This window comes from Thunnus albacares, chromosome 11, assembly GCF_914725855.1.
Source record: "Thunnus albacares chromosome 11, fThuAlb1.1, whole genome shotgun sequence".
NCBI classification, from domain to species: domain Eukaryota; kingdom Metazoa; phylum Chordata; class Actinopteri; order Scombriformes; family Scombridae; genus Thunnus; species Thunnus albacares.
This window is the reverse complement of record NC_058116.1, coordinates 9,378,287-9,392,039: the sequence shown is the minus strand read 5'-3', so window position 1 is coordinate 9,392,039 and position 13,753 is coordinate 9,378,287. Positions and strand designations below refer to the sequence as shown.

Below are 13,753 nucleotides of genomic sequence, written 5' to 3'. Positions count from 1 at the left end.
AAGAGTCTCCCGAATTACAGTTTAACTGAGTAAAAAGTCAGGATGGTGTGACGCACTTCAGTAAAGCAATACTATTTTTACTGAACAGCAATCAAACACTGCTCGGATGTGGAAAAAAAATGTCTCTGTCTTTGTAGGTCAGTGCCAGTGTGGACAGTGTTCTTGCCACCCACCTGGGGATAGTCGGGTTCATGGCAAAAACTGTGAGTGTGACGACCGTCAGTGCGAGGACATCGGTGGAGAGGTCTGTGGAGGTGAGAGCGCACACACACACACACACGCAACATATCTTTGTGTCCATTAAGGGAAGTGCAAGTTGCATAAGGAACAGAGGGAATGAACAGAACATGGTAATAAACAGATGGAAAGTCTATGTTTTAACATTGCTTTTCAAGCTGTATAGAGTAGACAAGTGGGAGGTGTTACTGCAGGCGTAAAGTACTTTCAGAAGTTTTCCTTTCAGAACTGAATATTTTCTGGATAGACAATGGGCCTCATGCAAGAACCACTTGTACGAACAGATTTGTTTTAAGTATAATGCAAAAGTGATTGGTGTCTCATTCACCATTTTTTCGTGCTTAGTATTTACTCAGGTAAAAATGAAATTCACAGGTGCTCCAGACCTGTGGTACGAGTCATGTGCAGATTGTTTCTCCACATGGGGAAAAATAATCCTATGTAGATATAAAGGGCTCATTCTAAGCTAACGAAAACACGATCCTTGTTTTCAGGAGATTATACACCAATCAAAGCATAGTTATGAACATTATATTACATTTCTACCAAGTCCGTTCCACTAAATTCTACACACTGCACTTTTAGCTTTGTGTCAAACCATTATTCTGTTTGTTTCTGTCGCAGTACAGTGCTGCTCTGATGACATGTTGTTGGCAGCTGTTCTGATGTTTTCTAATTGTTTCGGGTACCACTGCTGAGACTCCCAATGACACATGTTTCTATGTTGACGAACATTGGCATAAGCAAATTTATCAAATTTACATATTTACAATGAAAATACTTTCAGAAATGGCAAATACACCTACTTCATTACTCCCTTGCAGACACAACATATTTATATCTACTGATCTATACGATTTACACACATTTTGTACAGCATGTGCACACACTCACCCATTTTGAAATTATGCAAGGAGCAGATGCTGAATTTGAAGATCAATACAGTGTGATCCGATCTGCTCTCTTTGATATCCACAGGCACAACCCTCTAAACCCTTGAGCTGAATTTGAGAGAAATTGCTCCAAGCCTTTGAAGCCTCTGTTTGAGGTCTCGGGAAGCGGGTGCTCTTAATTTGAGCCATTTAGGCACAACCACTGTAATGGAGAGATCGCACTAAAACATTAGAGGCCAAATTGAAATTGATATTTCAAGTTGTAGCTGCTGCTGCTGTCAGAGAGAGACAGAGAGAAGAGAGGAATTCAGATGAAAGAAATGTGCAATTACCAGTTGCTCCTAAAGAAAAGCAGAAAATAATATGAGGAAAGTTATATTCTTTTCCAGCAAAACCAATGGTTGTGAGTTAAAAATAGACAAAATGTGTTACTTATTTAGCCATACATGATTCACAATATAAGGGCTTTGATGGGAACATTCCCTTATTTGATTGAACACTCAAACAAAAAAGCACATAAGCCTTTTCTATTTGTTTTAGTATTGTTTATCAGAAAAACTATTAGGTTATTACTCAAAATATTTCTCATTAAATAATGAGATATTGTACTCCTCAGCCTGTATCTAATTATTAATACATTAGGAGGCAATAAACACCTTCAGGGGAAATGAAAAGGAGATGAGGTGACATAATATGATAATTCAAAGACACACAAAATATATGCTAGGCACCACAACTGGTAGAGAAAGAGAGGGAGAGAGAGAGCAGCAGGTCAGCAGCAGCAGTTCAGAGCAGAGCAGGGGGAGATGGCGTTAATATGGATGCATCCAAACACATACTTAAATGTCTTAATATAAGATACGTAGTTTAAATTGGTGGGATTTTACTGTACATGGATGCTCGAGTTCAAATTGTTTAATGAACACACACTACTCAAAACTTCCCCTTGACATGGTGTACAGTAATACAATAGTATGTTCATTAATAGTCCAGTTGCCCAATTTTTGTTTATAAGAATTGGTTTATGTATACACCTGGTCTTCAGGGGTTGGTTGCACCAGTTTATAAGTTCAAGCTTAGCCTAGCTAAAATGTAAGCATTTACTAACTGACTTAATTGAAACTGGATGCACCTCACAAACTAGTTATTACGTAGAGATTAGTTGTTACTAAATATTTACACCTACTGTCAGGTGTAACCGTTGCATAAGCTAGCTGAATGAACCAACTGACAAAGCTAATGTTAGCTAATGTATGCCCTGTTTAGAGTAAATGAGGTAATGTGGAATATGGTCAACATATCTGACCTGATATTTTACATTACATTCATAGTATACCTTAAATTACAAAACGTCACGCCAGTAACATTAGCCTAAATGGCAAAATAATCACTGGTTAGCTTAGCATAATTGGATATTTACCTCTCACTGTGAATTGCATGACTAATACTAATTCTAAAACACACATATTTCTCCAGGTATGTAGATATAGATAATACAAAGTAATAACTACATCACAAAGGACTGGCAGCTAAGTTTATTCTATTTTTGGTCCTTAACACTGTTATATTTGGAAGTTATGTTACAGTTTATGATGCTACAGTGACTTCCTGTTTACATAATTGGTTGTTTCACATTACTTAAATGTTAACTAGATAACACATTTCTTAAGTTTTAATGGTGAAACCTGATTTAGTAAATCACTAGTCTGAAACTATTAGGCTAAGTAGTTACTAAGAACTTAAGAAAGACAAACTTAATGAAGGATTTACTATTAGCTGGTGTAACTCAGTCCTGAGGTGGTGAATTTTTTCGGCAAAACTAACTGTGTGACGTTAGTATAATCAACCTCTGTTAACATGCCTCCTATTAGTTTTGTGATCCTCCCTTCAATACAAATGCATATGCAATGAGGAGAGAGTCTCCAGCCCGGTGTGTATTTGATAAATACACCATTTTGGGGCAGAATGTGTCATATTTGCTGTAAAACAGGTGCAGAGGTAAATCTGGTCTACGGTATGTTCTAGATACATAAGCAGGTTTGATGTCTCCTTTTTTTGCCTTTGCTACACTTACAGCACTGCAAAAGTGATACAACATGACACACGGACAGGTTTCCAGCTCTCAAGGTGTGAACAAACGGAGAGCAGATTTTCCCTTACCTCTCTTATAAAAGAGAAGAGCTTTTCCTCCAGACATGCATCAAGCATGGAAGGCTCTTTGTTAAACTCTTGTCTCACTCTGAAACCATTTTGGACACATGTAAATGCTTCAAACTGTTTTTTTTCCCCCAAAGTTGACAGCTATACAGATGTGTGTGTGTGCAAATTCTTTGCTCTAAGAGATGCTTTTTAATGTTGATTTGGTAGGCTGTGCTATTCTGTATCAGTGGTGCATTGCACCATCTGAGGGTAAATGTCTCCTTTAAAGGGGGATGCAGTATTTATGTGAATGGATTACTGGGACTCATTGTGTGCTGGACCATCCAGAGACAATTCTTAAGGCTTCTGGGGAGAGAGCCTGTCTGAGCACCAAACACAGTTACACACGCAAACAAACACACACATACATGCTGTCAGGCTGTTTACGTGTGTATACTCAGAGGCCTGTGGAAGTTATTAGGTGTTTTGAGAAGCTGTGAGTGGATCAAACAAAAAGTAGCTTCATGGGTAGGGGATGGGAAGAAATTTCCCAAACAGCCCAAAAGCTCCTGGGTTTTTGGGCCTCAATGCAGACAACAGAGAGGGGAGACGTAAAAAGGCAAATAATAAATGACAAAAATAAATTAAATCCTTCAGTATTAACCATCTATAACCGTCTATACTGATGACTGACCACTATGCCTAGCTGGCACTGACGAGTAAATGGGTGCTGTTGGTGCCGCCCAATTCACAGGCTGGATTCTTTGAAGGATGTGGGTCTAGGCTGACACTGGCCCTCTTCCCCAAATGAGACAGTCCAACCTCCCAGAGGCTCCCAGAGACTATAACTAATGTTGTGTTTTGGCATTGTTCATTTTCTCTTTACATCATTCATTTCCAAGTTTACTACCAGTGGGAAACTATCACTTGAAAAGTTGGGAAGGATTGCCTGAGTCCTTCCTCAAATAATTGTTCAGTGCACAGGGATTGGGGTTGAGATGCTGAAGGCTGGGATTCACAGCTTGTATCCTTAGAAAGCTCAATTTTCAACATTTAAAATGGGAGAAGCCTTGACAGCCTGTTATGACGTATGTGGTTTAGAAATGTATAATTTTAACTGTAAAAGTCTTGAGCTGGGAGACACTGCAAAAGTCTCACTCTTATCAATTATGTTTTGTCACTAATTGAGTTCTTAAAGTTGTATTTTCTTGTGAAGTGAAATATCTGCTAGTGTATTGAACACATTTCAACGTGTATTTTCCAAAATAAAGTTGAACTTTTCTTAGTTCTTGTGCAACAGTCTGTCTTGCTGTTTCTTGTTATAAAATGCAGACGCTAATTTCTAGTAAATTCTTGAAACTGGTTAATTTGTTTTGGGAACTTGAAATGTTCAAAAAACTTACTAGGATTAGTAAATGAGACTTGATTATATGAAGATTTTTGCACCACAGTAACAGCATATGCATAAAGGGGAGCTTAGATCCTTCCCTCACCCTCACCAGGTTGTCTTTCTCAGATTACTCCCTCAGCTCCATCCTTTCTCTCTAGTAATGAACTCTTAACCTTTGACAGACTCTTCTGCATACAGTAAAGATCTTTGCTGGGTTAAATACCGTATTCACCACCACCCCGTCCCTTCGAGGTCCATCTCTAAAAGCTCTAGCACAATGCATGCTCTGTGAAAGGCAGGTGCAGACTAATTGAATAAGGGCTAGGTTCGCGTTCCTCCAAAGCAATTAACTGCTCTCCCAGGCTGGCTGATTGAGGCAGCCATGCATGGTCCGCCATGGCTGCCACTCCACTCCAACTGTGAGACAGACACTAACTAACTTTCATTTATAACCTCCCACTTCCACCACATACATCCCCCACCTCTACCTCTGACTGATAGAAACTCAGACAGCATCACGAAGCAACGTGTGATAGAGATCAAGAGAGAGAGGACAGACAATATTGATGCCTTTTCTATAGCTGGAGAACAATTGATGGCTTTTAAGTTTATATAATTATATATTTATATAGCAAGTACAGGTGGTGTAACATCAACAACAAATTTCCTCATTATTCATTAGTATCAAACTAAAGGGTTTAAAAAGCATTGATGCATCTTGATCATCAACATAAAGCTGCATCTATCTGACAAAAAAATCTGATTAGTTGTTGTTAAGTTATATTTGCAATATTTGGGTCTTGGGCTGAATGTGTAACTTTAAAAGGAACATATGCTTTTTGAGATTTTCTGTTATTTATATACTGTTATGATGTTGGATATCTACGCTAAACATGGTCAAAGTTCCAAAACTTGAGGTTAACGTATGTAGAAATGCTCCCTGCAAGTCAAAAGCCCAGGCTTCAACCTGCTCTTAATGCTTCGTTTGTGATGTTTTTTTCTTCCTTACCAACGAGCTGACATCAGCTTGTCGCGCATGCTTATAAACGGCTGTCTGTTCATGTTTGCTGCAACGTTTTTTTTCATGTGTTGTCCACTCTTATATTTTGGATCGTATTCTGGCTCAAACATGTACGGATGTATTTGAGAAGTTGACATTTCAAGTAAAAAACAAGAAAAAGTAGTGAAATCCTACATGATTTCACATACTACAGGAAGTCAGCCATGACGCAGCTAACCAATCAGAACAGAGTAGGCTCATCGGGAGCAGGGCCTTAAAGAGACAGGAGCTAAAACAGCCTGTTTCAGACAAAGGCTGAACCGAGGGGCTGTGTAAAGGGTCAGTATATGATAAATAAGTTTTTTAAACTGTAAATCATGCAAAGATATTCCCCCGATTTAAAATATAGACCTGGAAATGTGCATGATATCTCCCCTTTAAGAGGCGTAAAATCTCAGATGAAAGAATCAAAATTGAAACGAACAGCTGTTTGATTGAATCAATACACCCTGGAATCAAACAATTTCCTGCAGCACAGTATGGATTTACAATGATGGAAAATGATGGACAAAATGCTCCGCTCATTATCACCTTTTCAACCTGGCATCTGTAACCAGATGTGAACATAAAGGAATCAATCAATGATGCAACTGCATCGACACCATGTGATTTATATTGAAGTGAGCGCGTTGTGAGTGATCTAAAGGTCCTGTTGGAGATGAAGGAGGGCCTAAGTGAATGTGTGTGTGTGTGTGTGTGTGTGTGTTTGTGTCAGTGTTTGTCTGCCATTGCCTTTCTTTGTTTTTCATCTCTCTCTGAAGCACTGGAGATTTATTAAGGACAGGACAAGACCAGTGATGACAGTTCCTTTCATGTCCCCAGGGAAAATACAATAAGCCTGCTGCGTCTCTCTCGTCTTTCTGTGTGTCTGTCTCCTTGTAATGCCTATTAGTGTCATGGTTCAATGTCTGCTCTGTCAGCTTTCTGTGTTTATGTGCTTTATTGCTATCTTTTTCCTCTCCACTGCCATCTCTTGACTTTTCACTCTATTTGTGGAGGCTTTTTTTATTTCTTTTTACCTTCTATTTGTGCTATTTTCTCATGGCCATGCTCCATATTCTGTCTCTTTTAAATGAAGGCCCTTCTGCCCTACACCGCCAGGTCACGGTTACTGTTCATGTGGACGTTGCATCTGCGAGGAGGGCTGGTTCGGGAAGCTGTGCCAGTTCCCCAGGTCTTGTGACATGAGTGACGCCCAGAGCAAGGAGCTTTGTGAGACATCTGATGGAGTCATGTGCAGTGGAAAAGGTGAGGATTCTTTTGAAATCAATGCTTTAGAAATGTTTTGTTAAAAAAGTCACTCTTTGGCTAACACACACTTACATATACAGTATACACACAGAAAATACATGAATATTATTTCAAAGAACCTAGATTGGACACATGTGGACACATTTACCAATAGTTTAACCTTTGAAACCTCCAAACTAGGTTTTATTATGAAATAGAAACAGCATATAAAACTAATATAAAACTACAGGTTTCAAAACCATCCATCCAAATGTCATAAGTGAATTGTGACACTCAGAACATGTTAAAGCAGAAAGGTCACTCTTTGAAAAGATGTTGATCCTTCAGATCCATTGAGACAAATCAGCTTGCACCGAGATCAGAGGCTACTGCTGTCAGAATCAGATTCGTCATGATGTTTCAGACATTTGTTAGAGAAAGGTAAAAGAAAGAAAACAGCAGTATAGAAATCAATCAACGAGACACTATTGTTACAGAAGCTCAGAAATTTTTAAGCATTTTTTATGTTTTTATTTAAATGTTCTCTTGAGAAGTTAAATTTCTCCTTATGATTTTTATGTCATTTCTCTGTAGCATGTCATGAGTTAGCTTCTCTCTGAGGATCACAGAAAATTAGCAATCTCTAAACAACAAAACCCTAATTTAATTCATCTCTTTCAGCATCTTGACAAACTCTGCACCACAAATTTTGTCTCATTTTCATGCTGGAATATTGCTAAAAATGTTTGTAACTACATACTGACATCTGCTTTCACTGTTATGTCAAGAGCACCTTAAGCTACATACATGTAATTTTTTTACTGAACAAGCATGTGTTTTGTTTACCAAGGTAATGTTACTCCAGTAGGAATCATCAAGTTCTTTCTGATAAACTCGGTTCATACTGCGTCTTTTCTGTAGGTAAGAAGTTCTCTTCATACTTGTCATACAGGTCTCAGATATTACTTGAGTTAGTATCTTAACTTTTTCTCCTTTACATTAATGAACAGCTGAATATTCATGTTCAAAAAGCATTTGACAACATAATCTCAACTCAAGGTCTACTTACTCACTTGTTCTGGAGCTTTTGACTATATCACACAGTCCTCATTGGCAGAGAAATTAACATGAAGATCCACAAAACTCATTTTTTTTGTCTTGATGCTACACTTATATACACTAATTTATGAAATAGCTCAATCAAAATCTCTGTATAGCAGGATTAGGCCTTATCTTAGTCTGTCTCTGATACGCAGTCATACTTTCTGCTATCTTAATGTTAAAGTGCCAAGTAATTTAACTGATTGCAATGATTTACAACAGATACAAGATTCATGTCACATTTCCACCCTGAAGCCACAATTGTGTTGTTATTGCACAGACTAATGATTGAAGTAACAATCTGGACAAGATTTACATACTTTTAGCTTCTTTCATGTTGTTATCTTTATGCAGATATATGTATACACAGTTCAAAATCTTTTCTTCACACAAAATCCAGATATCCTCCACCTTTTCAGAGCATAAGCCTCAGAAAACTCTTATCAGAAGACTGTATGATATTCAAGTAAAGCAATACAAATTCAGATAGCTCCCTGTAGCGAAATGATTATTCAGTATAACCGATTAGCTGATCGACAGAAAAGTCAACAAAAGACTAATATAACCACTTAACCATGTACTGTAAGTCATGTACCATGCAGAAAGAACACAAAATCACTGGTTTCAATGTCTCACATGTGAGGATTTGCTGCTGCTTTGTGTTTCATATCTCTGTTAATTGAATATCTTTTTGATTCATTGATTAATAAAGAAGATAATCATTGGGTTATCCAATAATAAGAATTAATTGATAGTTGCAGCCCTAGCTGACTGTCAGCTGTAACCTATACATTTATAATGAAGTACTGCACATTGTCACTAGATTGTATGTATCATTAGGTGTCAAATGGCACCACACAACAGGATTCCCTCTTTGTTGTGTAGCAGTGAATCCCCAGAACCCCCCTGTCCCTGCCCTGCAGAGCCGAGCACGATGTGTCATTCTTTATGCTCCACTGTCTTCAGACACCAGAGCCAATATGTATAAACGCTGCATTAGCACAAAAATCATGCATACACCGTTTCAAATACATATATTGGAATGTAGACACTTCAGACCAGATACACATGTTTTTCTATAGCCAGAAAACCATGATAAGGTGATGAATCTTATATTTTATATTCATATTTTTATAATATTGCATTTTATCCTCACTTATGAAGTACTTTGTAAATTCTGTTTCAATATCAGCACTATAAATTAATCAATCATCTTCCTGACATTTAATAATGATGACTGAGATATCACCGATGATGATGGTTTACAGGTGCATGTGATGAATTAAAGGTACAGACGATATAAATAGCCGCAGGTGTGAGGTCTTCTTTTTTTTTATTGTCAGGTTTAACAAGTAGTAGATCAGACAGAATAATTGATTAAGGGCATGTCTTCATCCATTTATGGCTAACTGTGGGAGTAGAAATGAGACGCTTGTATGTGAGCCCACTTGATTGAGATTTATAGAGCAGAACTATGCACACAGCTTAATAAATCTGTCGAAAACAATGCATATTTCTGTATTTGTGCGTACACACAGTTTTAGTCATGAATCTGCAGAGTTTTATGCATCAGGCCCCTCAGCCCCTCTCTTTGTCTCACCTCTCTCATCTGTTTCACTTTTTCCCCTGCGCCTCACTCCATCTGTCTCCCTCTGTCTGCCTCCACCTTTCGTAGTGGGTTCTTGTAACCCAGTGTATTTTTATAGAAAACTGGAGAGATTGAAAATATAGTTGCTGGACCTCTGGTTGTGAGCTTTAGAAAAAATGAAGCAGACAGAGGTGGATTTGTTTCCTTCTCACCAGACTGCCTCTCTACCAATCCTTAACACCTTATTATCCTGCCCTTGAAAGAGAGAGAAGAATAAGACTCTGGCGGGGAAGAGAAGAAATTTAAAGCGTGAGTGGATTGGTTTCCCGGTGGCAAGTTTCCCTCAGGGAAGATTTCCATCCACTCTGGCCAACACTATTAATCTTCTGTGTAAAATAAATATTTTACAGGAAATGATACAAATAGCATTTATTGAAAAAACACAAGCAGCAAAGGGTATGTGAAAATATATAATGTCAAAATGTTGCTCAGCTTATATGAGAAAAATGTGATGTTAATTAATAGTATGTGTGTTTGTGTGTGTGTGTTGCAGGTTCCTGTCACTGTGGCCAGTGTATCTGCTCTCCCCAAGACTGGTGGGTGTCTGGAGAGTACTGTGAGTGTGATGACCGAGAGTGTGACAAACATGACGGCCTCATCTGCACAGGTACAGTAGGGCAGGACTCCTGCATGCTGTTGTATCTGTAGGTTTTTCAATGAAACCTCACATACACCCACATAAACGCAAACATTTCCCTTACATAGCCGCTTATCCACAGGAGCTGTCTTCACCCCACTGATAATGGAAATCCCAGAACATGTTTATAATTATTTTTGCCCCGGGGCTTGTCAAAATCTGGACAGCTGTTCAGAGGTGTTTCTCATCATGACTTCATGACTCCAAATGTCAGCCTTAATGTCATTCAAACGAGCGTCTGCAGTTCCAGATGCAGTCAAACGTTGCTTAAAAACTGTGGAAAAGAGAAGAAAACAAAGAAAATATATGGCAAAGTCTATTAAATGGTCCTGATTACCATATTACTGACTGCAGTATATATGTGAAAATTACCATATGTATGAGTATTATTATAATGTAATGGTCTTTTACATTAAAAGGCATTTCCAGAATGTGGAATATGCAGATAAAAAAGGACAGCTTTTCTTCACCTGGTAGCAGTGATGCACCCAAAAATGTAAATGACACAAAAAATTGTCTGGCCACTAAGTTTGCCAATAAATCACCCTGCATCCGGAGATTTCATGGACCCTTCAAAGCTGTAGATTCTCATTATACTACAAGTGATGAGTGATGTGGAAAATTTAGCGTGTTAGGAATGCTTGCTGGTTAATTTCATACACTGAATATGAAGATTTCAGCGACCATGTCAGAAAAGAGACAAAAAAATGTCTGAGTTAAGTGTAAAAACAAATAAATTACAGCATTTAGGCACCAAGCAACATATATAATTGTGCTTATGCATGCTCATGAATTTGTAGAAGTTGCTCTACAGGTTCCAGTGTTTTCTACTACTGTACCATCACTTGAAATGTTTATGAATCAGGAATACCATAACATAATTGTCGCTTGATTTGAATGAATTCCCATTTAAACCAAGTATTGTTTCTATAAATACTGGAATTTACACACAGAACATGAACAATGAACACAGAGCCTCTCTTAGCATTTTTCTTAAATTCAGTAAAGTCCCATGAAAACACCAAAACCAACAATGATCCTACAAATCATTCAACGGGATCAACATCCTATAAACAAATATTTTCTGTGTGGCCAAAGCCTGATTTATCTTATTCACTTGAGCCATAGAGCTTCAATGTTGTCCAAAAACTGTTAAAAACATATCAATGAGCCACACTGTAGAACTGGATGTCATGTTCCTTCATTACAATTAACATGGGCACTAGTTTATTTTGAGTTCCACATACACTGTCCTGGTGCCATAAATATTTGCTTGAACATCAAATGTGCATTAATCCACAGCTGAAAATAGTCCCCAACAAATGCACTATTTACTCCTGTTTCAGTAACATTTGCTAAAAGCTACAGGATGTCTGACGAAGGTTCATGACCAAAACATTGTCTCCCTAATAAACTCAGCACTGACAGTGTGCAGAGATTATTTTTCTTTCAAATTTAAATTTAAATTTCTTTACACACCTCTCTACCAGGTGTGCATTATACTATATAACACTAAAAACTAGGAAATGACTAAGCCTTTTCAAATCATAAAACTATGGACGTAGTGTATAAAACGCATACCATATACGGTAATCGCAACATCCCTGGTTGGATTTGTCATCTGTTCTAAAAGATGTAAATCTTCAGTAGGGAGAAAAGGGCTTAGGGATGAGTTCCACAAACATGGCAGGGAAGCTGGAAAATATTGAGATAGAAGACATTGTTGGTTCTGGTCTTTTCAAAAGGACTTATTTGGCAATAAGAAGAATATAAAATAACAAGAGGAAGGTCTGTCCAGTCTGCACCGTGAATTCAGAAGATCAACAAGCAGCTCAGCCATTTCTGTGTGAAATCATGTGTAGACTCCTTCAGCTCAGTCCTTCCCTACTTACTCATCTCTAATGCTGTCTGATTTTCACCTTACTTTCATTGTTTTATCCTCATCACCTCCATCACCACCTTTTCCCTCCTCTGCCACAGCAATGTTTTGCTGTAGATACGTCTATTGAGCTGTATTACAGAAGGACAGAGAGACTCATGCTCCACCTCATACCTAAATTTTAAGAGTCCTATATGATGATGATGGTGTTGCTGATCTTGCTTCGCTATCAGTAGGACAAACACATGTCAGCAGATTTTTTTTTCCAAGTCGAGGCAACCAAAACTACTTAGTTCAGGTTAGAGAAAGATTGTTGGAGATGGGACATGACTTCCAGTCTTGAATGCTGAAGTCAAATGCTTTTCCACCCCGCACTCCCTGCAATCAATGAGTTGTTGCCTCATTTCAGTATCACTCAAGGAAAATCAAACAGATTTTGAGATACTGTATGTCAGTGTGGTAACATGTAGTAGATATTTAAAGTATAAAGGCTTTTCACTCTTAATCAAACCAGAGTTTTTGCCAACTGCTGTGTGGGTAATAGCAGTGGAAAACCACAAAATGTCCTGAGGAGTGTAGTCAGCTTCCACCCCCCCACCAGACAGCTGCACCCAGGGAAGCAGGGTGTGAAAAGAGGAACCTTGTTAAAGGTCAGGCATGATGGCACAGCTCTTTTAATTCACAGCTTTTCTTCTCACATCTTCTCACAGGGAATGGGTTGTGCAATTGCGGCAACTGTGAGTGCTGGGACGGCTGGACGGGGAACGCTTGTGAAATCTGGGTGGGAACAGAGTACTGAGGGCAACAGGACACTGGTGTTAGAGACAGAGGCCTGGCTGCCCGGAGCGACCAGGAGTACCACCGATTGGTCACAACCAGGCTGGTAAAACACCACAGCCTGAAAATCACAGGAGGAAGAGAGAAAAAGAGAAGCCAAAACTAAACATGGACGTAATTCTGCATATCTCTAACAACGTTCATTCTTTTATTGTACTGGTTACAAATGATCTTTATAAAACTGGGTTTTGTAGGTGAAAAATAATGATCTGTTTAAAACATAGTACAATGTAAACGTTCATATGTTTCCAAAACAGCTATATGTATTTTTTTTTTCATAACGTAGGAATGCTTACATATTGCAGAGGGCTACACATAATAGGATGCAGGTACATGATAAATCCAAATGTTGGAAGAGGAAGAACATGTATTATTAAGGTGACATTTTTGGAATACGTGGGATACTGCGGGGGATAATGTAGGTCTGTTTTGAACTGAATGTAGAATGCTGTTGTTGTTCCCAAATAGGACTGAAAGTTCACTTGAAAGCTAGCAGCAGACATACTGTTTGAGGTTTTTATTTCTTTTTAATAATAAAACATTAAATGTGCCGCATGACACAACATTTTGCATGGAAAACAATGCGAAGACCTTAATCATACATGGTTACAAATTTGTTATAACATGACATAACTCCAGTGGGCATACTTGCAATGGTATACAGTATATATATTTTTTGAAAATAAATCATTTCAATAGTGC

The 13,753-nt window shown here is 38.3% G+C and overlaps 1 protein-coding gene across 3 annotated transcripts in view; it reads left to right on the top strand.

The window, feature by feature from the left end:
- The window catches only part of itgbl1 (integrin, beta-like 1), a 46,625-nt gene extending 32,872 nt beyond the window's left edge, over positions 1–13,753 (top strand). For all 3 annotated transcript variants that reach the window (XM_044365414.1, XM_044365415.1, XM_044365417.1), the window contains 4 exons: positions 138–254; positions 6,821–6,967; positions 10,192–10,305; positions 12,925–13,753. In XM_044365414.1, coding sequence (XP_044221349.1) covers positions 138–254; positions 6,821–6,967; positions 10,192–10,305; positions 12,925–13,013 — 467 coding nt within the window. In that variant the 3' untranslated portion in view covers positions 13,014–13,753. The remainder of the gene's footprint in view (positions 1–137; positions 255–6,820; positions 6,968–10,191; positions 10,306–12,924) is intronic.